The 23,547-nt window shown below is 43.4% G+C and overlaps 1 protein-coding gene across 2 annotated transcripts; it reads left to right on the top strand.

Moving 5' to 3' along the window:
• Positions 1 to 594: 594 nt before the first annotated feature.
• On the top strand, positions 595 to 21,240 carry ACOX1 (acyl-CoA oxidase 1). 2 transcript variants are annotated; one of them, XM_050908406.1, is made up of 14 exons: positions 595 to 715; positions 1,992 to 2,151; positions 11,091 to 11,251; positions 13,020 to 13,127; positions 13,652 to 13,771; positions 14,335 to 14,450; positions 14,642 to 14,811; positions 15,142 to 15,304; positions 16,027 to 16,217; positions 16,466 to 16,645; positions 17,276 to 17,381; positions 17,469 to 17,612; positions 18,460 to 18,666; positions 19,691 to 21,240. In XM_050908406.1, exons 1-14 carry the CDS (start codon positions 601 to 603, stop codon positions 19,739 to 19,741), a joined length of 1,992 nt encoding a protein of 663 aa, XP_050764363.1. In that variant the 5' UTR covers positions 595 to 600; the 3' UTR covers positions 19,742 to 21,240. The 2 variants fall into 2 exon arrangements, with proteins under 2 accessions (XP_050764363.1, XP_050764364.1); XM_050908407.1 differs by lacking the exon at positions 11,091 to 11,251 and adding an exon at positions 7,988 to 8,148.
• The last annotated feature ends 2,307 nt before the right edge of the window (positions 21,241 to 23,547 follow it).

Genomic DNA, 23,547 nt, shown 5'->3' with positions numbered 1-23,547 from the left:
GTGCACTCTCAATGTGCTATTTAACGCACAATTTAATGCATGCCTAGCCCCAAATGCAGCCTGTTATAGACATGCTCCACGTGCTACTTAATGCATGCCCAGCCCCGGCTGCAACACGTTATATGTCTATTTAGTACACCGTTTCACGCACACTTTAATGCACACCCAGCTTCGACTGCAAAACGCCGTACGCACACCTAATTGACACGGCATTCCTATGCGGCACGTTATACGCATTCAGTGCACGACTTCAGGCACGCGCAGCCAGAGGTGCAGCCCGCTGTACGCCCAGCTTAACGCACAATTTAAAGCCCGGCGCCACGCACACGCACACGCACCCCCCGCAGCTGCAGCCCGGTGCATGCAGCTTTAAGCACGGTTTAACGCAGGCCCGGCCCCCGCCGCAGCCCAGCCCGCCGCTCACCGCTTCGCCGCCGCTGGCCGCGGGAGGCGGCGGTCACGTGGCGCGGCGCGGCGGCGCGCGCGGCGTGGCGTCACGGGGAGGGGGGCGTGGCCGGCGGAGCGGAGGCCGGTGCGGGCGGTGCCGGTGCCGGAGCCGGAGCCGGAGCCGGGGCCGAGCGGAGCGGAGCCGCCGCCGCGATGATGATGAACGCGGACTTGCGGAGGGAGCGCGCCGCCGCCACCTTCCAGCCCGAGCTGCTCACCCACATCCTGGATGGCGGCGCCGAGCGCACCCGCCGCCGCAAGGAGATCGGTGAGGGAGGCCCTGGGCGTGCCGCCGCCTCCCCCGGCCCGGTGCCTTCCCCCCCCTCCGCTGAGGGGAGTGGGGCCTGTCCGGGTCGGGGGGCTGTGAGGAGGGGGAGACAGCCCGGGGTGGAGGCTTAGGGGAGGCTGTGAGGGAGGAGGGGGGTTTAGGAGAGGGAAAGCGGGGGTGTGGGGAGGGGAGAGGCAGTGGGGAGGGGGGGGAACCCAAGAAGGGGCCTCCAGGGAGAGGGAGAGCGGGGTAACAGCGCGGGGGGAGCCGACGTTGAAGGTGGGAAGCGCCGGGGGAGGTGAGGAGGGAGGAGGTTGTGGGGAGAGGGAGACCAGGGGAGGGGAAGGAGGTCGTGGGGAGGGAGGCTGTAGAGGAGGGAGAGCGTGGGGAAGAGCTTTTGGGGAGAGGGGAGACTCCAGGGAGAGGGGAAAGCTGTGAGGAGAGGGCTTGCAGGTGGAGGGGGCTGCCTGAAGGAAGAGATTTTTGTCTAATGGGTTAGAGGGAAGCAAGAGCAGTGTTATGTCCCTGATCCCTCTCTTCTCCCCTTCCCAGAAAGGATTTGGGGTGGCCCTGATGGAGCAATGTCCTTTTACCTCTCTTTGCCCTTCCTCCAGAGAGTGAGAGGCAGCTTCCCATGGGCATTTCTCTTGGGCCCTGTCCCCTCCTTTTTCCTTCCTAGTACACTCTTGCCCAACAGTACAAATATGACCTGTTTCTCACCTGCCACTAGCATGATATGTGAGATTAATGAAATACCTCCATCCTCTTTCTTTGCCCAGCCCGCGCTGGGGTGGGACTGTCAGAAGCTGGTGTTGTGCAACTTGTGTGCCAAAGGGGACACAGAAAGTCTGCGGCCTGTGGGTGCCTTGGTTTTCAGTCGGCATAGTGGGAATAATAGCTGTGCCTTTCTGCAAAGAGTTGTATGGGGATCAAAGTTCATGAGGCAGTCCCATCTGGCAGTAACGATGGCTATTGGAGGTTTTGAGATTGTTATTGAGGGGCCTGCAGGTCTTACATCAGTGAATTAACTTCCTGCCAAGTCGAGAGTGCTCCAAACTTAAAATGTGGTTTATGTATGGAATGGGAGAGTGCCCTGTTGCTAGAGTCCCTCTCTCCAAGAGCCTTGACTTCTTTCTGATTTCATTAACTTTTATTTTTAATTTTCTGATATCTGTACCTTAAGGTACGGCAGGTGAAATGCTGAATCGTTTCTCACCCACTGTCTATTGAGGTTTGTGGAAACTGAGTTTGTTTTCCTCTTCTGTTCTGTCCCCAGAGGCCTTAGTTATTAATGACCCTGACTTCCAGCACGAGGATTTGAACTTCCTGTCCCGCAGCCAACGCTATGAGCAAGCCATCAGGAAGAGCTCTCTGATGGTGATGAAGTTAAGAGAATATGGAATTGCAGATCCGGAGGAGATCTACTGGTTTAAAAGGTACCTAGCTGTAGAGTTTGCTTCTTGTATGTACTTTGATCATCACCAAGGACATTAGAGTTGTGCTTTTTTCCTATGTTTGCTGTCCAAAGGAAGCTAAAGACCTGTATGAAAGCCCACTGAAGTCTTGGCTTCGGTGAATTTCAGATGAAACCCTGATTTCCTGAATATTGTGTTTTCTTAGATTTTTGACTAGAAATGCACCATTAATAATTATACCTTTTTCATTATGTATGGTGCAGAAAGTAAAAAATGGGACTTGTAGTCTGATTATTTTTTTCCAAAAGGAATAAAAAATATACTGAAATACTTTGAATCTGAATAGATCTGATGAGGTTGCAGCTTCTAATGAAATCTCTTAAAGCTGATTACTTCACTTTGCACTTAGACCTAATAAAGTTGCATTACGGGCATACTTGAAAATGTTCCAAGATAGCCTATAAGTTCTTGTTTATAACTACTGTCCTGTCTCCCTCCTCCAAGCTCCTGGTGCTACAGTGGTTCCCTTTGACCTAGAGGCTTTTTGTTTTATCTGACCTTTTTTTTATCTGATAGTATTGCCCTTGGATTAAGTTAATAAAACTGTCTTCACGTCTGAGTTTCATTCCTTCCAGCTTGCAGGGAACTTAGTTCCTGACTTTGATGTATTTCTCCCCTTAGTTCTATTAAACTCATTCTGATATAATCAAACAAAAACTGCTTAACAGAGAGATTGCACAGCTCTAGAAATCTGGACCTAATACCATGAATATCTCCTCTGGCACATTAAATGAACATTGCACATTAAATAATGCACTGGTAGAATCGCAAGCCCCCTCTGACTGGATTTGTAGAAAAGCTCTCATTGGCCTCAGGGCATGAATATTGGGACTAGTTAGTTGAAATCATCTTGTCTGCTGTAGTTTCAATTTCAAAGAAATTGGTCTGCACTGACCTGTGTCGTGAAAGTTCTCATGGAAGTAATGTAAATGTTCTTTTGAAAATTGGCATCTGTGGACAATGATAACAAGAAAAAAGTTCAGTGACTGTATTAGATTATTCAGGTACTGCATGGCAAAAGTTAATCCTTAAGTTTTCCTACACAAGGATTATTGGAGGTGATAGGGAAGTTTCTTCAATTATTTTTATGGAGAAAATTCAGAGAAGTCTATCCGGTATACCAGCTGGCAAATTTCAACAAAGTTTGCAATGTAAATGCTGTCTTTTGGTAGCATTTCTGACAATATTTCATGAAAACAGGACTTTTCTGAAGTAGTGAAATGATAGATTCTAGTTTTGTCTTTCCATAAACTTATTTGGGAGTCAGCAATTCTTAACTTTAAATGGATGAAAGCTTAGTATTTCATATAGGTACCAAATAATACATCCATATCTTATGTGATACGAATAGTCATGTGTGACTAGTCAGAATTCATGATCCAAAAATCAACTGAAACAATGAGGAAGGCTTACTTTTTTTCAGGGTCAATTCTAATTGCAGACATTCAGGATTTCAAAAGATAATTGCAATTACTGTAGACTGTATTTTCCAGTATCTTCTGTAATAACATGTAGAAGAATGAAGAGCAGTACATATGCTTCTTACCTACAAGTGAAGTTTGTTCTAAGAACTGTATACTGTTAATACTCTTGATTTGAATTCTTTACTATAATGTCTGGTGTTTGCAAGGGAGGATATTGGCTTACTGCTTCTTAATAAATGGAAGAAATGAAAAGATTATTTTTTTCATCCTTTGATTTCATTTGCATTTTAACATCTGGCCCACTTTCTCACCTGCTGAGTGTCAAACTTCTTTTTAAACTTAGTGAACTCCACCCAACTTGCAAAATTAAGTTTATTTCTATCACATATCCAAACATGCTAATTGGTACTAACTAGAAGGGACTTCATTTGTATAAAAGCTGACCCGGGGAACCTGTGTTTGTGTTTATTCATTTTTCCAAACTGGAAAATGGAATGGTTATGGTGTTGTGACATGCCTTGAATGAAGTTTAGGAAATAGATTGAAGTCCTTGATTCAGATGTCAAGTTGTATTTATTGTGATAGACCATCAGATTTTTATGTACAGAAGCTTAAGGTATTTTGCCAATAATCCCTCACGCCTTGTGATTGTCCCCAAACAGCAGGGACAGATTTATTTACATATGTAATTTTTGACAATTTTGAGCTAGTTGTTTTCCTGTAGCTTTTGTATACTACCAGAACTTCACTAGATAGCTTTGTATCATGACTGACCAACTTTATAGCTTGGTTTATGAATAGGCGAGGAGAAATGCTTCTTCCTTCAGCTGCCCTGGAGATATGCTTAAACAGTTGTTGCTGCTGTGACATGTCAAGCTGAATGCTCCTCCCTCCTGTTTTCACAAGGACTCCAAAACATAAGAGGATCTATTAAATATATTTAGAAGTCATTTTAATTGCTTCTCATCTAGTCAGTTCTTCCTGTGTCTTAACATGTGTCAACACTGCAGTTGCTGCTGTGACTACAGCTTTCGAAGGCCAGCAGCCTTAAAGTGCCAATATTTAAGATTTCTTTTACAGTCTAACTGCAGCAAAATATAAGTCAGCATGAAAAATGGGAAATTGTTCTGATATGTAGTGCTACTCAGCTTTTTAAAGAGAGCAATCTGGTCAGTTTTAATTCACCTTCAAGTTTAAATAACCTTCATTGAGGAAAATGGGATTAAATGAAGAAGTGAAAAACAGTTGGGAGAAACTGTGTCACAGAAGAAGAGAAGATCCGAGAGCTGCAAGTCAGCAGATGATTCCTGTGTTCATAAGCATTGCATGAATGTGCACTTTCCCTGTGAGAGTTGGTCCTTACTTCTCATTTTGACACTAAAGTTAGGACCTGGAGTAGCTTTCAGCAAATCAAACTAGAAAAAACGTAGTGGAGCCCTACTAGCCACTGCTAAATTAATTCGGAATGGATGAGTCTGACTTGGGTTTTTTGATACAGCTAGAAAAGCAGTTTATTACCATAGCATTTGTTAACTGTGAAGCCCGGTAAGCACAGGTCAGACATACCTCCTGCTCCTTCTCCACTGAGGTGACCCTTCATGCTCTTCCTTGAGAGAGTTAGCTCAAGAACCGTAAAAAGCTAGAAGTTTGCTTGCAGATTTTGCTTTCAAGTAGATGACCTTATTCTGTGACCCAGTTCTGCAGCCTGAGAATGTCTTTGCAATTGTTCATTTAGCTTTGGAGTTTCTGAAAACATAGACTTTGCTTCTGTTGTACTCTGTTCACTGATAGATATGCTATCAAACTCATCTGTCAAATACAAGTGCCTTTTACTACATGGGTGGTGTTGGTTGCTGTGAAATCTGGAAAGATCCATATTGCCAAAGTAGCATATTACTACACATCCTTCTCCCGTAAGCGGATTTGGAACTGCAGCTCTCCTCTTGACTCACTGATTGTGGTAGCAAGTCTGACTTCAGACCAATAAGGCAATCGTTGGTCATTGATCCAATGGCTAGTGCTAGATGCAGCTAGCCATATTCAGTCTTCATGTAGCAAAGTACTTGAACAGTTATACAATGCAGCCTTTGGAGAAGAAGCTGTATAGGTAGTGGGAAATGCCAAGTGGGAATGTCAAAATTGGGAGGGGAAGGAGTAAGAGTTCGGAGAAAGAAAAAGAAGGAAAGAAAACCCTTTGTTCCTCCCTTCACACCTAGTATCTCTTCTGTTTGCCCTGTGTCATGAGGAAAACAGGATTTTCTCTCATTGTCATTCAAGCGGTTAAAAGGCACGTTAGGAAAATCCTAATCATTCAGCGTGGAGTATACAGAGATGAAAAGTTTCTGCTGTAAATTAGTTGGCTTTCAGTTCTGCTTTCAGCTTTGTTAATGCAAGAAGCTGTTAAAATGCTGCATGTTTAGTCAGTGAAATAGTATGACCTTCTGACACAGGGATGTTAAAGTATCTGCTTACAAAATGTCATTCTTCTTACTCCTATCAGAGGAGGTGCTAGTTAAGCATGAAATATCTGGCACCTGCGATTAGACTTACTGATAGGCAGTGAAAGTTGCTGGTGTGACCTTTAAGAAGATTTTTTTTTTTTTCCTGGAGCATTACCTTCAAAGAAGCAGCGTCTGACCTGGTTTTTCTGACAGCAAAGCATGTGCTGCACCTTTTTCACAAGTTCTTTCAATGGCTCCTGAAAATACGCAAAGAAGTGTTCAAGCTCTTCCCAAGCTGCCCTGAAACAGTGTATTTCAAAGTCAGCACTCATTTTCTCCCTGTAGGTTTGTCCTTTTTGGGCCCAAGGAATAGATGCACAGTAATTGTGCTGTAGGCAGTGAGGAAGTAAAGGGTGCTGCTCTTGCTATATGAGTCCTGGACTAAAAGAATAACTCACGTAGGAAACCACAAAGGTGCTGAAAAATATTGTGTCTCACTGTCCTTGTAGCATTTTTAAGCCCTTGGTCGCCCTGATAACTTCAGCTTTGTAAACATGTGCTGCTGTAGGCAATAGAATATTTTCTGCTAAGAGAACTGTCTGCCTCAATTCCAGGAACTCTAGACACTGTACCTGCACTCACACCAGCTTAAAGCACAGTTAATACATTAATCACCAGCATTAGCTTACTTGATTACAATAGTTTTGCTCCTGGAAAAATCCATGGCTCATTCAGTCTTGTCCATTTAAAAACTGTTCCATGTTAAAATAAGTGTCTTCAACGTGCAGTTCAGTGGTGCTGAAGAAGCTTTGTCCTGCTTTCTCTCACCCTAAGGCTGAGTTTCACAGTTTGTATAGGGATCTGGTTTTGAATTATCAATTATTTACTCTCTGCTCCCAAGCACTCATTCCAGGCATGGTGTAAAATGCCAGTCACAAATGCTACTGTAATTTGACAAACTAGATGCATAGCATGCGCTGTGCAGTGCAGATCTGTGTTGGCAACAAACTCTTAAATGTGCTCCCTGGGCAGGTACCTCGAGATGGAAGGATGTATTTCCCTTGTAGGTATCTTGGGTAGGTGGGAGAGACCTTGTATGTAGGTGTTCATGCAGAGCGCTCATTTTTTCCTCCTCCATCTTAGAGTTTGGATGGAATAAGCATTCGTGTACAGTAGATTGAAGATGAAAAAACTGTTCAGACTGCAGAATGTTGAAGGGAAGATACTGTCATTTACTACATAGCTTTTACACAGTGAAACTTTCTAGCACGTTTGTGTTATGGAGCTTGTTTTAATTGGGAATGTACTTTGCCTGCCATCGTGGCTACTAAATTAATAGAGCTTTCTCTCCTGAAATAACTTCTGTTTTGGTGAAGCACACTTAAAGTACCTGATTATCATTCCATTCCCTCCAGCACTAGCCTGTAACAGTAATTTTAATTGAAGGTGAGTTCCTGATCTCACAACTGATAGAAGCAGCTACAGGTAATACAGAGCTCTTGTGAAAAGCACTTAGTCACCTAAGAAGCCTTTTCCTTTTCAATACATAGTGCTTCTAGCTAATAATGGCCTAGTTCTAGGCTACCAGCAGCAGTGGCATTTATTCCCGCCAAGCCTGAGAGATGGGGGAGAAAATAATTTGGTTTTCGTGTCCTCAGTTTTAAGTTCCCCATGAATCTTTTTAGAATAATATTTTTTCCAGTTACATAGCAACAGCAGGATTCATGGGGTGAAGAAAATGCCTGAAAGAAACATTTATTTCCCCTTTAGCATTGCTTCTGATGCCTCCATATTTGGAGGTTGCTTGTGGGACAAAAAAAGGTTGAAATACGCAAAGAGATTATTTATCTTATGCTACAGTTGGAGAAAAGCCTTTCAGGATCACAGTAACACTAAGACTGAGATCCAGATCCCTCTATTTCTCTCCTGTAGAACATACTTGGGCAGTTTTCCTGAACCTTTTGGTCTCCACTTCAGCATGTTTCAAAAAACCTTAGAGACCCAAACGACTGATGCTCAGAAGGAGAAATGGCTGCCCCTGGTCCATGGAGTCAAGATAATTGGCACCTACGCCCAAACCGAAATGGGACATGGTTAGTTCCCTTCAGGGATGAATGGGTAACCTCTTTTCTGTAACTCCAGTTTGTAAATTGATGATGATCCCTAGGTAAATCTAAAAGGGGAAAGGTAAAATAATTTGGTTAACTGTTGATGTTTCCTGCCCTGTAGCCAGACAGCTGCTTCATTTCACATCCTAACAATCACAGAGTTAGTTTTGGTCTTTTCCAGAATGCACCTCTTTGCTGATCACTGACTTTGTAGTTGTTTACCTTTGTTTTAAGATGAGAAGGTTGTTCTAAGCGCTGGGAGTCTGAATTTCACTTGAACTGGTTGGAACATGTCAGTCAACAGTACTGTGGTTTTTATTTTTGCCTGAATTTGGGGCATGTCTTAGTGCATGACTGGCCTGCATAAACAGGTCAGAAGTATACCTGTAGATGCAATGTAGCATGGTGAGATTGTGCATTTTTTTTGTTTTTGAAAGTAAGATATGCTTTGCCCCAAGCACTTTTCTTCCAGATGCTACTCCATTGCAGCTGTACAACTTCATGGAAAGATCTTGGTTTCAAAGAAGAAAAACATCTTATTCCTACTGTTGTTGAAAGCGACTTTCACTTCGTCAAATGGAAGAACGTTTAATGGATCAGAAAACAGTCTTTTAGCCCAGAACCTGGAATTATGGCTGTTAAATACCAGCAAGAATAGTTTAACAAACAAAAGACTCCAGTGCTTGTGCTGGCATCTAAACATGGAAAGCATGATATGTACAAGTCTGGACAATTGCAAAAGTTAGGTGGTAATGCCAATTGCCTGGCTGTTCAGTTACAGCTACTCCTGGTAGCTGAAACGTTCATAGAAGATGCAACGGAGGAAATCCTGTCATCTGTTCTGCTTGGGAGAGATGGAGTGAGCAAACCTAGCTCAACACCAGAAGCTGAGAGACAACCGGATGGCAACAATAAATGCCTGCTGACCTTGTTTGCTTTTTCACACTAACTTTAAATCAGACACACATCCACACCAAAGTGATTTGTTTTACTTGCTATTTTGTATTAGGTCATTGCACTTTCTTGCCTGGTGATGGTCTGGTTTGCTTATAGTTCTCATGTTGTTTGATGGTAAAATTAGTATTTTGACACTTAATAGAACTAACATGGTGATAGTATGGTAAAGTAAATATACTTTCCATGCTGAATAATTAAAATGCAACTGTTTGGCATTCCTGCTATAAATGTTGAGTATCTAACTAACTACTTCATCAGTAAAGCTTCTGCAGTAATTGTCACTGAGCTCTGCTTAATTTAATCCTGATGTTTAGAAACTGGTGATGGGGAAACAGACCCCTGGATTACTGAATTGAATCCTAGCCTGGATGGGTAGTTTACTCAGTTTTATCTTAGTGAATACCTACTTGGTAGCCTGTGTTGATTTTAACCTATTCCATAGTGAATAAGTCTCTTGACAAAAATAAAAGAAAGAAAAAGCACGAATAGCACAGGGCTGAAAAGGAAACAAAAATGAGTAATGAAAATACTGTACTGTTTCTACCTGGTTTATAGCTATTGCTAGTAAATAAGGGTTTTCTTTCAGTCTTTGACTGTCAGCTGTGTACTTCTCACCAGTACTGAACTCGCTTAAAATCTGATATCCCTGAAAACCCATTAGCTCCCTGTTGAGCTTGGTCACTGTTGAGTCAAAAAGCTTAGAAAACATTGCTACTGGGTTTATTAGATGGTTGAATTTATTTGTAGGTGCCTGAGAACATCAAAGAGAAGAACTACAGTTCTTAGGAAGCTCTAGGGATAGAGCTAGTGCATATTGATGTGTGTTTAGAGGTCACACAAGAATGCATTCTTCCCACTTTGATAAGAATGCCAACTGAGTTTGAGCTAAGCTCAGATCAGTGCTCTTTCCATAATGCATATCTCATTTAAATATATATATATATATTCCTGTTAAAGACCAATCACATTATTTCATACATAAATGAGCCAGAGGGACAACCTTTGTACAGAAGGTACTGATCCTCAATCTATATCCCCACTATTTTAATACTCAAAGCTATCAATATTTAAAGATTTAACGAGCATTTAATTCTTTATATCAAAAAATTTAATAGACCACTTAACTACCTAACAGTGGTGTTTGACAGAACTTGGAGGAAGAGTAGTTCTAATGAAACATGTTTAATTGGAGAGACTTTGTGCTGGTGATTTACAGCTTGAAAAATGTTGGCTTTCTTGCCAAGTTGTTTATGTTCACAACTTTGACTTACACATGCAGGGCACTGTCCTTTTAAGAGAGCTTTTAAAAACAGCAAAAGTTGAAGGGGGTTGAGTTGCACTGTAATATACACTAATTGTGTCTGATCTTTAGTAAAAAAAAAGTGAAGTGGGTAGTACAGACAGTTAGGACTTTCCTTTTTTAAAAAAAGAAAGTTCAGTGAAAACCTAGCTCATTCAGCTGGATGAACTGGGACTTCTACCAGGTTCTACCCTCAAACCATGGGAAAAAAAAGTGGACTTCATATCTTTAGCTGAAGGCTCGCTTCATCCAGCCAGATCACATCTTCAACAAACTGACGTTCTGACTCAGCCCGTTTAACTTAGGGATGCTCTGGTTTCCAAACCATAGTGAAGGTCTGATCTTTCTTTTGGTTTGGATTAATTGGTTTTTTATCAATCATGGTGCATCAAAAATACGGGAATGTTGCAAATGCATTTTATGCATGATTAGAAAGAAATACGTTGCAGCACGTTTATTTCAGAGTAAGTGTAATTTCTTATTGTTCAGGCCTGAGAAAAGGACAGTGCTCTGGCTTTCTAAAATACACTTGCTGAATTCCGATTTACACATGAATCTTTTTTTTTTTTTTTCTTTTTGTCTCTTCCTGAATCTCCACCATGAATCCTCATGCTTGCTTCCCTCCCATAACATTCCCTTCACACTCCCATCCCATGACACTTCTTCACAGCTTTGTTCATCGTGGACGGCCTGAACCTCTGGACCTTCATCTGGGCATGTTCCTCCCCACCCTTCTCACCCAGGCAACCCCAGAGCAGCAGGATCGCTTCTTCATGCCTGCCTGGAACCTGGAGATCATTGGCACTTATGCCCAGACTGAAATGGGCCATGGTACAGTACATTCACTAAATGCTATTTCTAAGAATGGCTTTGTGTACAAAGGATTCCCCTGCCTGGGAAAAATGGTGTGTGTTTACCCTACAGTCTTTACGCATACGGTTGTGGCTATAGGGAAAAGAGGACTGCCTCTGAAATTTTTAATAGACCATTATGCCACATGCTGCTTGCCCTTTTTTCTCCTATGGGAGAGTTTGATGTCTGTAGTTCTATATATGAGCATACTGAGTGCTCCTCTTGTGCCATTCAAACCAGTATAGATTATTGCATATGGCTATGGTGATGTCAATTTGATGACATCTGTTCATTTCTACACTTACCATTCTTTCCAGTGTGATTTCTGCTTTGCTCTACTTAACGTTCAGTGTGAAGACAAAAGGACAGAGCTTTAAGGTACTGAAAGAGATGCCAAAAAAAGTAAAAGTTGCTTGTCACCTTGGGACTGACCTTGGATCAGAGAACGTGTGGATGACTTGGTTCCAATGCTCATGTTTTGTGGGGAGCTTTATTCCCCCAGTTCTTTAGTTCACTCCCATGTGTTCTTTTTAATTGGACCATGAAATGGGGGTTTTTTTTTAAATTCTCTGTCTCAAGTAGACTTTGTTCTTTGTTGCTATTCCTTTGCTTTCAAGCTTTGAAATGGATTTTGAAAACTCCAGCAGTATTGTGATTGCAACACTTTTAATCAAAGTTTCAAAGGGAGGATATTATGCCTTGGGAAACTCTAATTTTGACATCTGAGAGTTGCAGATGAGAATTATTTTCTAAAAGTGAGCAGGATTCACCTTTGTGCTGAAGTGAAATGTAGAGACTGTACGAAGCATAAAGTAACTGCAAGTCTGTGGAGAATCTCTTGGAACTAGTGAGGTTTGAAGATCCTTTACCAGCAAAGTAAGTCTGTGTTAAGCTGCCTGTGGAACTCTACCTTTAACTCCATGCTTTGGAAATGTGGTTGCGTCAAGGTGATATCCTTTTTCATGTTGAAGCTCCTGTGTAGAGTCACTGGCTCTGTCTTGCTCTGTCAGTCCAGACTATCAGGAGTGTTCACAGCTTGTCTAGTTTAAGCAAGTAGGCCCGGTGATTTTTTTTTTTTTTAATACATGCAGGGACAATGCCACTGCTGAGACAGGTATGTGTGAAGTAAAAGAGTTGGGGGCAGAAGACAAAGACTGTTCCTGGAATTGTTACCTTCATCTTTTTGCAGTCTCTTCATCTACCTGCGTCAGTACCCTAGCATATGCATGCCATTACTTGCTGTCTCAGAGCTATGGATGATCTCGTTTGGGAGAAACTGCTCCATCAAGTGAGGAGAATGTAGGCCTTATGAGGGAATGAAGAGATGATGGGCACTACCTATTTCATCTTGTGGCTGAAAAGTATATGATTTTTATTTTGCAATTTAATCAGATTGCAGTTTTAGTGAAATCCAGGTGAGCGTGGTTTTTGTGGACCTTTTTAACTGAGAAAGGGCTTCTGGTGTGTAATAGCAAAAAGGTGTCAGATTGGAGGTGCTTGGAAAACTAGTCTTAGACCACTGGGAAAAAAACCCAACATGTTTTCTGAGAATTGGCTTCAGGTCCCAGAATATGGTCTGACTCTCACTTGTTCTTCCTTAATTGGTTGATATTTAGTCCTTTAGCCTAAAACCAAAGTTAAAATTTGTACATTACTACTGGAGTTCAACTTCCCATTGGCCAGTTCTGTCCTTGTCTCTGTTTTGTGACTGACTTTCTGCCAAAACAATGTGTTTGCTTATTTTCAGGAACTCATCTTCGGGGTCTAGAAACTACAGCTACTTACGACCCTGCTACCCAGGAATTCATCCTCAACAGCCCCACTGTGACCTCCATTAAGTGGTGGCCAGGTGGACGTAAGTGCATCACTGTGTGTCTAAATCTGGAAGATGTATGGAAAAACTTAGGGAGGTGATGTGATATGTATTATATCTACAGAATGATGATTGAAAGTTGATCCGAAGAGTTGGCTGAAAGGCAGTTACTCTTGTACAATAAGTAACAGACTTATCAGAGCCTACTAAAACTTTGGATTATCTGTGTGCTCTGAATTGTTTCTCAGAATCATTCACACTGTATGGATTTGGTGTAATTTTTGATCGGTTGTATCAAAATCTTTATACTTCGTTCAGCTCCACTGGCAGGTTTGCCAAGGACTTGGTATTGTATAGTCGAGAGAATCGTATTGTGCAGCTTCCATTGACTTGAGCAGCATGGCTTGTCTAGCTGTAGAATTTGTATGATAACCAGTGTTGTAAATCTGATTTTCTAACACATGATGTGGTTAAGGTAATCTCGGATCCTGCTTTAAGGAAAGAGACTCTCTGTATATAAGTATGTTGATTGTTTTTTTTCCTTCTGACGCCCACTCCTTTTGCAGTTGGAAAGACGTCAAACCATGCCATTGTTCTGGCTCAGCTCTACACTCAGGGCCAGTGCAAAGGGCTGCATGCCTTCATTGTTCCCATACGGCAGCTGGGCACCCATGAACCTTTGCCAGGTAAAAATTAATGTTAAGAGTTTAGCACTCATGGAATACGTTAGATCTGTTTCTCTCCAGCTATATACAGCTGCATGTGTCTTGTTAATGTACATGGCTTATTTCACTGGCTGATTTCAGTGAGTAGTTGGTAGGTCACAGGGCTTAAAGGAGTCTTTCTTATGACTGAACTACCACTAAGTCATCTTTTATGTCACTCTTTCAGTGTGAAGGTTAGTTTGGGATTTGATTCTGTCCCAGTGTTTCCCAGCTATGCATTCTGTGAGGCAGCATGTCGTACTTTCTGAAAGGGAAATAATACCTTCTAGCGAGAAGTGAGGTGGATGAGCTTTGGAGACAGCTCCCCCAGTGACTGGATAGTAGGACTGCATGTAAATTATGAAGATCCCCATGTTTTGATGTCCACTTTTCCATCAAAGAGATTAAGGTCCTAGTTAGCTGTTACTCCTAACAATGCCAGGACTTGCTAGAAAACTAAACAGTCTCTTTATTGGAGAAGGCCTGAGCCTCTCGTGTGGTGTTTAGTTCCTGTTTCTTAATGCAAGCGGCTTTGTCTGTGGCAGGTATTACAGTGGGTGACATTGGGCCAAAATTTGGTTACGATGAAATGGATAACGGGTACCTGAAGATGGACAACTTCAGAATTCCTCGGGAAAACATGCTGATGAAATATGCCCAGGTAAAGCAGTGATTTTCAGCATATGCTGACACTTCAGATGCTCTTGTGTGGTTGAATAGTGTACCAACAAGATTGTAGGTTGCTTGTAAGTGCTACTTGATGAGTTTAGAGCTTGGCATATGAACATGTAAAAGGGAGGAAACTTTAAAAATCAACAGGCTGCTGGTTTGTTTTTTTTTTTTTTTTGGTAGGTTGAACCAGATGGCACCTATGTGAAACCACTCAGTGACAAGCTAACCTACGGGACCATGGTGTTCATCCGATCTCTCATTGTAGGCGATTCAGCTCGCTCCCTGTCCCGGGCTTGTACCATTGCCATCCGCTATAGCGCAGTGAGACACCAGTCTGAGCTAAAGCCAGGGTAGGTGCAGTGAAATAAAAGAGCAGCCTTAAGTGCTGAGGGAAGATTCTCAAATACTGGAGGGAAGAGGGACTGTGGTTGATGTTGTTTGCTTTGGCACTTGATAGTTTCAAAACGCTGTTTCATCCTGGTAACTGAGTAATCTTTCATTCTTAACTGCCAAAATGCCTTCCCCACTGCCGGAGGCTTTTGCTGTATGGTCTTAGATAGTCTGGCTTGATACGGATGCAGCTTGTACTATCCAAGTGGAGAACCTACTTAGAGTTGAATAGGACTTCTGCAGCAGTTTGCTAGCCACTGGCATACTAACTCATCTGTATTTTGCTCTAGGGAAGCAGAACCCCAGATCTTGGATTATCAGACCCAACAATACAAACTCTTTCCTCTCCTGGCAACAGCATATGCTTTTCATTTTGTGGGAGCCTACATAAAAGACACCTATCATCGTATTAGTGGAGACATCAATGAAGGGGATCTGAGTGAGCTGCCAGAGGTACTGTCCCCTCTGGAAATCGGAGGGGTGTTTGTTGATTTTATGTAAGGTTTCTTTACAGCATGGGAGAAGAGGCATCAAGCCTTTTTGGCTTTCACTCATGAGATTTCCTGTAATTCTTTAGATTCAGAGATCCCAAGCCCAGTAAGTGCTGATGACTTTTACAGCTTTATTTGCACTACTCATTTAGCAGCCCTTTATAAAAAATAGGGAGTAATGCATAGTGAGAAAGCTACTGTGAGTATATTTTTTAAAAAGGTGACTTTCCAGGAATGATGGCATATCACTTGGGAGTGGAGTTAAGGCCGATCTTATGCTTGTGCTGTAGCTTCTTGATTGTTTGTCCAAGTGACTAGGGTAGAACTGGTGTGTTGATCAAAGGTATCAGTACTATACTGAGGAGTTAGGGTTGTAAAACATCAGTTTTTGGTTAGGGATTCTGTCTGAGAACCTAATGTGACAATAGGCAATTGATAACAGTCTTGTACATATAATGCATAGAGACAGAAAGGATGGGGTACTCAAGTCTTTACATGTACAGAGGTTTTCATATAAATAGTTTGGCTCAGGAAAGAGTTCTTACAAGAAAAACAAGACCCTGTGGGACAGTGGAAGGATGGTGCTGACTACTTTTTTCTGGGAGCTGCAGTGCTTAGCATGTGTGTGTGCAAGCTAAGAATGGAAAATAAAAAATCTAAACTGGCTTTGCTTTTGTCCATCAGCTCCATGCACTGACAGCAGGGCTGAAGGCGTTCACCTCCTGGACTGCCAATGCTGGTATTGAGGAATGTCGGATGGCATGTGGTGGGCATGGCTACTCTCGCTGCAGTGGCATTCCTGACATCTATGTCACATTCACCCCATCCTGCACCTATGAGGGAGAAAACACGGTCATGATGCTGCAGACAGCTAGGTATGGTAGCTTCTGTCCAGAGACATTTTTTTCCTTGGCATTACGATCTTTGTAGCTGAAGTGATGAGCCGAAGAGTATCCTGTATTACTATGAAACTGGTCTCTCATGTTTGTGTCCCCTGCCCTATTTTTGACAGAAAAGTATATGCCTACAACTGTTCTTTGCTAGTCTGACCCTCGGTAAGATGACTCCTCTCCGTTCAAACAACTCATGAGTAAGATTTGCTATTTGTTGTCTCTGTTTTCAGGTTCCTTGTCAAAAGCTACACCCAAGTTAGTTCTGGGCAGCGGGTTACTGGCATGGTGTCCTACCTTAACGATCTCTCCAGGCAACGCATTCAGCCACAGCATGTGGCTGCCAGGACTGTGACTGTGCGGATCAATGATCCAGTCAGCTTGGTAGAAGCCTACAAAGCACGTGCTGCCCGGTGAGTTCACACTTACTAGGCTGAGCCAAGCACCAATAAAATTGTGTGTCTTGGGAGATGGTCATGATGTGCTGCTCTGTTAATGTTAGATTCTCAAGGTGTGGTTTGCAAAGCTTTTCGAGAAGTGACACACTTTACTAGGTTGGGTCGGTGTTAAGTGCTTTGAGGTTACAAGAGGCTACATACAGCCTACACATAGCCTAGTTACTCTGCTCTGTTCCATTTTGAAATATCTTTTTCTTATTGAAACGTAAAGTATGTTTGAGCATACAAATACCAACATTGTTCAAACTGCTCAGAGATCTATCTGGAGAGAAACAATCGTGATATTAAAGCCTGTTGTGAAGGAAGTGTGAGAGTAGAACAGATACCTACATGTGAGTAAGTATTCACGCACCATATATGTGCTGTCAAATGTTGTCTTACCCCTCTGTAGCTGTGTTCTAGCTGCAGCAGTGATAATAGGGGGTTTAGAGCCACAACTGCTCACTCCAGGCATTGTATTCAGTCGTGGCACACGACCTCCGAGTTCTTCTGATGTGTTAGACTGAAATTCATATGAATTCAGTGTACGTAATCTTGTTAATGTGGTGTTATTGCATAACCTGTTTTCTTCCTTTTATGAAATAGGCTTGTAGAAGCTGCAGCAAAGAATTTGCAAGCTGAACTGAACCACCGAAAGAGCAAGGAGGATGCCTGGAACAGAACTTCTGTTGATCTTGTGCGAGCATCTGAGGTCAGTGATGTGCCTGATAAAGAAATATGCTATAAGAGCTTCTCATCTCTTCATGAACCTGATTCACCTTCCTTTTATTTCTTGTAGGCACACTGTCACTATGTGATAGTGAAGCTTTTCACGGCAAAGCTGTCTGAAATCAGTAATGCAGCTGTCCGCGCTGTCCTGACTGAGCTGTGTCTCCTGTATGCACTGTATGGGATCAGTAAGAACACAGGGGATTTCTTGCAGGTTGGTGTCTTTCTCCAGCACTTTAAATCTCTAGAGCCAGAGTAATTGTTTGCAAAGATGCTTTAAATGCAAAGTTGCACGAATGCTTAGGCATAAGGTCTTGACTTCCAGAAGGCCATTAGCAGTGCAGATCTGATGGAAGGCTCTTGTCAAGTTTCCCTTGTGATCTGCCAGAAGCAGAGTTGGATGATAAATGGTAACATGGCATCTGTCTAGGTTAGCTTAAATGTTTTCCAGTTGGTGACCAGGTGTTGTATGTTAAAAACCAAGGAGTTAATAAAGGAGATGTAAGTCAGACATGCTCTGAGAGCTGTATGCATTTGTAAATTAGTGCACAAAAGGGGGATATTGTACTCCAAATCTTAGCCCATCCTTCAGTGAATGGGTTTAAATGGTCAGGCATTACTCCTCTTCATTCTTTCAGTTTGAGAATGTATTGTGCAGCAGTGCTTTATTTTGTCTTCAGGCAGATGTGGTATGTTTTGTCTTCCCATTTTCCTCTGCTGCTTACCAAAAAGTTCCCTGAAACCAGGACAAATTTAATATATGCATATGCACATTCTTCAAGAAAACTTGCTACTGAAGTTAACATACAGGCAGTCTAAAGAATGAGTCTCCCATCAAAGATTAAATAGCTAGACAGTATGGTGGGCTTGCTAGGCATCTCCTTTTGCTTGTACACTGTGGCAAATTGCCAATTTGATTACTTAGCACTTAGAAAAAAAAACTAGTGTTTTATGAACTGCTGCATTTTTGTGTGGGGGAAGGCTGACCTATGTTAGACCATAGGGGAAGGGAAGGCTCTTGCAACTTGCATACTCTTCTGATAATCTCTTTTTTTTCCAAGGCGGGTATTCTGACCGATGCTCAAATTACTCAAGTGAACCAGCATGTGAAAGAGCTCTTAGCTATAATTCGTCCCAACGCAGTAGCGCTGGTGGACTCCTTTGACTTTCATGACGCTCATCTTGGATCTGTGCTTGGCCGGTATGATGGCAATGTCTATGAGAACATGTTTGAGTGGGCAAAGAAATCCCCACTGAACAAAACAGAGGTAAAGAAACTTTATTTCTTCATCTTTAGGTCATGTGTCCAGAGAAATAACCCAATTTAGGGTTTTTTAAATTTTGATCCAGTGATCTCAGCACGTAATTGATGAAGGGGGGAGAAAAGTCCCTAGTGGTAATGGACCAAAACTAGCAACCTACTTCTGCTCCTCTGCTTTCAGCATACTTTCTTCAGTTACTCTCCCACGTGTACCTCACCTGCATCCCTGTGGGATACTTTTGAGTTTCTCCGTTGAGGGAGGAAATCATACTCTCCCTAGAGAAAGAACTGAATAATCTCATTGAATTTAAAAAAAATTATCACTTGCTGTTAATTCTGCTTAGTGACAGTAGCTGTGAAAGCCTTACCTGTTTTCTGGCAAATCTTTCAGTGCCTTCAGGCAGTAGTAGTGACTGGAGAAGAAAATAAATTGCTCTGATGTAGTACTTAAGTGTCAGGTGTTGCGTATCTGCCCTAAGGCTGTAGCCACAGCTGAGCTAATAAAAGAAACTGAGCTGAGAAGAGTCAGTGTGCCTCTTCCATCAGCCAAAACAGAACTCTAAATCCTGTCTCGGTGGCCTTTACTGCCTTTATTTGATTTGGACAGACTATCTCCTACACTGGGCTGCCAGAGACTGCCATTGTAGTTAAATCCCACCAGAACTTGCTCAATTTTTTGGGCTCATGAAGTCAGTGGGGCTTAGGAGCTTCATTACAGTCCCCTTAGGAAACCTCTGCCAGTTTTCTTTGAATTAAAATGCCAAAGAATTGTCTGTATGGATATAAGATGTCTTGCATTCTTTTTTCTTACAAAAAAGGTAGTGGGGAAGCTATCTGTTTTGGCTTATGTTCTCATCCTTTGTGTCATATAGACAGTCAAATACAGGACTTAGCTGGCTGTTCTTAAATCCCCAAGGTGCCTCTGATTCAAATTTCCATAGTATAAAAACACACTGCAAGATGTAAAGAGCTAAAACTGTTTTAAAGCTCAGGCCTGACCTTGTTGTAACCACTCTCTTGTCCTCTTACAGGTTCATGAGTCTTTCCACAAACACCTGAAGCCGATGCAAGCCAAGCTGTGAAGCCCGCTGGTTTTTTAAAATGCACACTTTTCCTGACCTGAAAACTGGGTGTTTGCGTCCTTTCTTCAGGCACCTAAATCAAACCTTTCAAATCATGATAGCCGTAGGACAGTGAATAATTGTAGCCTTTCTTTCCACTTTTATAAATCAAGGAGGTGTTTGGGGAGAGTGCGTAGGGATTGATGCCTGTTTTTAAAGTGCAATTATAATGGTAAAATTAACCTTTTAAAAATCTGGGAAAGCTTTATGGATTCATTCAAGGATTGCTTTTGTGAAGCTGCTAACTGGAGAGAAGTTACTGTCAACTGGAAAAGTAGCAGGATTTTACTACTAAGTAGTTAACAGCCCTGAGGCAATAGCTTCTAATTATGTCCTCCCCACAAAAAGCATCAATGTCTTGATTTTTTTAATTTTTTTTTTTTTAAGATTAGCACCACCTCTCTCCTTGTTTGGCAAATATTTATGCTATCTGAAGCCTCCTGCATAGTTTTGTGCACATGAATCTGCATGTGGCACTACTTTCCTGATGTAGCTGGGAAATAAATACCCATCCTTCTCTGGAGCTCTGCCTCATTCATCTTTCCAGAAGACATCTTCGTGTTTTCCAACACATCCTTCTTTCACTGCCGTGCAGAAACTCCTTTTGCCTCTGTGCCATCTCCAACACTGGCACCTTACTCTTTGTTAATAGGAAGTCAAAGGAGAATATAGTGATGCTGCTCTGAGGAAAAAAACAAGTAGTCATAATCAGCTTGGTGCTGCTAATAGATGTTCAGCCCTTCTTTTAACTGTTAGTATTTTCGTAGCACTATCTCGAAGCACTTTACAAATGTTACTTATGGTGATTTGATGTGAAAAACCACATGTAGTGGTAGAAACTGCAAATTTGACCTGGAATGATGAAGCCAGTACTTGAGGGCAGAAATCAGTTGACCAAGGTCCTTGGGTCTTCAGATTGTTCTGGGATGTTTTTCTGTTTTTTAAAGGCATCCTTCAAAAAGACGACAATCCCAAGTGAAGCGTCCAGATTTTTTTCCTAGCCATGCATTTCCAAGGAGCTTTCTCTGATTTGCTTAATTTTGTTTTTATATTGACTTGGGACTTGCACAGTGCTGTCTAGATTTAACAGGTGAAAGATTTAGCTTTTAACAGAACCTTTTGATGCCCAGTGAAATCAGTGCAACTACAACTAAACAAAATCATTAATGTTTTTCAACACCAGTAACTGTCCAGTAACAATAAAACCTCTCTTCACAACACATAAGAGCAACTTTGAGCTTAAAATGGTAAAAACCTTCAGCATAAACCCAAATCCTGCAGTTCTGAGGCAACATCTGAGAAGCAGGTTCTCTGACAGCTTTGGTATCTGTTAGTCTCTAATTTTGGATCAGTTTTCATGGATTTCTTGGCACTAACAACGATCAGACACAATGTTTGGCTTCACACGCAGTAGCTGAACAGAAAGAAATGTTTAATTTTAAATAAAATAATCAAACTTGCCTTTTGGCTGCTGAGTCTTTCAGGTCGAATGGAACCACTGCTGTTCAGGATACCAAAGGAGGCAAACGGCTTTGCCTTCCGTTTATGCAGTAGAGCAGACTGCTGACCTGGGGAGGGATGATGGAGGAGCACGTTAAAAATATGTTAATGAGAACAGTACTAGCTAACTATATGTACAGATTTAATAAATTACAAAACTGTGTTTTCAGACAAAATGTCTTTCTTTCATGCTTTGCCTTCAGTGGATCTCCTTTAAAGTAATGGGTGAAGTAGAATGAAGTATTCAAAAGACCTTAAATTAGTTAGATTTTATTTGTCGTATTTCTAGTCTGACCTTTCTGGCTTTGCTCCGCAGCGTTCCAGGGCAGCCGACCCAGTCCAGCAGCTATCCTGGCCTCTGCTGCTGCTCACCACCACGGGAAAACCAAAACTGGCAGAGCGGAAAGCTGCCTGTGGCACGTTGCTCGGTATTATTATGGCTCATAGGCCAGCAAAAGCTGATCACTGCCAACAGCAAAGATTTAACAATAGTGTTTGGCAGCAGAAGCTTTAATTCATAGAAGCTATTTCTTTAAAGTTGTTTCCCCCTGCTTTTTTTGGAGTAGATAGTGATGTAATGGCAAATGCTGTATGTCCTCGCTATCGGTGAGGATATTGTACGCTTTTTTTCATCTTGCTGCTGTTAGTGGTAATACCTGAATGCCGCAACCTGGTATGACTCGCCGTGTCTCATGGTGAGCAAACAGCGTTTAAACTCTGTCAAATGGCCCTGCATCCTCGTTAGGACCCGTCCATCTTTTGACGAAATGTGATGGTACCGTTTCCACAACTGATGAGCCTCTTCCGCTCGAGTGTAAGTCATTTGAGTGTGAAGTAATGACACTTGTAAGCTACACCATTCTCCTTGAAGAGTACTGCGGTACTCCTTGAAGAAACGAGCGGTCCGTGACCGTGGTTTCCAGTCTGATTTGAACAATGGACTCTTAAAAATGCCACCTTTTGGTGAAGACTTTAGAAGGAGCCCATGTTCGCACGTGGACTGGCAGCATGCATGGTGAAAGCCACTGGTAGATGGCTCCGCAGGTTATAAAATCTCGAAGGCAGACATTTCCCCAGGGATTTTCTGGAAGTAACAACTCAAGTACAAGCAAACAAGGCAGGAGCAGGGCTGGCTTTGTCCTGTGCCCAGCTTTGGTAGGTGTGAGCTTTTTATTAACCTGAACTTCTAATGTTTCCCATTAGCTGTTTCCAGCAGCACCAGCGCACCTTGCTGCAGAGGTTGGATTTGCTAAATCTTGCCCCTTTGGAGCAGCGGTCACTAATTCAAGTTCATCTACTAAACTGTCGCGGATGGGCTGCGGGGAACAGCTCCAGGCGGGCTGTGCCCCACGGCATTGCCAGGTGGGGTATTCACGGCTTCTCCTGGGGGTTCCCGGACCCAGCCTGTGTTTCCTCCTGCTGAGCTGGAAGGGGTGGCTGCCGTGCTTACCTGGCACAAGGGCTGTGCTCTTTGGAGCTGTAATCCCCCCGTGCCCGGCCTCTGGCTGGCACCTTGTGCTTGAACAGGTTTCTGAGTGTCTCGAAAGGAGGACTGTGATTACTCTTTATCACTTCAACACCCAGACAGGGCTTTAAAGCCCAGTGGGGCTGATTTATTTGTGCCAAGGCCAGCCTCCTGTTCTTTGAAGGGGGTAGCAAAACTGCCGTCCCCCGGGTGTCAACGAGTAGGGCACTCGGAGCCTCCCGAGGCCCCGTGGGGAAACGGGACAATCCTGCTGCTGCTCTCAGCCCCTCCTGCCCGGGCGCTGGGGCGGGGGTGCAAGGGGTCCGGGGAGGTTTTGCAGCCGGCGGGCACCTCGCACTGCCCGAGCTCCTCCCGCAAGCTCCGGGGGCAGCGGAGCCGCCGGGCCCCGGCTGCGGGCGGCTGCCGGGGGCTGTAGTTCCCGGCCTTCCCCCCCCCCCCCCCGAGGCCGGCGGGGACTACATTTCCCATCGCCCCGCGACGGGAAGGGAAGGGCCGGGCCTTCCCGGGCCGGCGGGAGCCGGAGCCTGCGGCCTCCCCCGGGCGGGCGCCCGCCGTGCTGCGGGCAGGGGGTTGCGGTGCTACAGGTACGGGCGGGGTGCTGCGGGCAGGGGCTGGGGGTGCTGCAGGGGCGGCCCTGGGGTGCTGTGAGCAGGGGGGCCCAGCACACCGGGCGTACTGGCCCGGGATGCCGCGGGTCAGGAGGGCACCGGGTGCCATGGCGACGGGATGCAGGGAGGCGAGGGTGGAGCGTGGGGGGCCTGCTTTCGTCCTGCTCGCACCC

Source organism: Gymnogyps californianus, chromosome 19, assembly GCF_018139145.2.
Source record: "Gymnogyps californianus isolate 813 chromosome 19, ASM1813914v2, whole genome shotgun sequence".
NCBI classification, from domain to species: domain Eukaryota; kingdom Metazoa; phylum Chordata; class Aves; order Accipitriformes; family Cathartidae; genus Gymnogyps; species Gymnogyps californianus.
The sequence above is the reverse complement of the archived record's forward strand: the minus strand, read 5'-3'. Positions and strand labels throughout refer to the sequence as shown.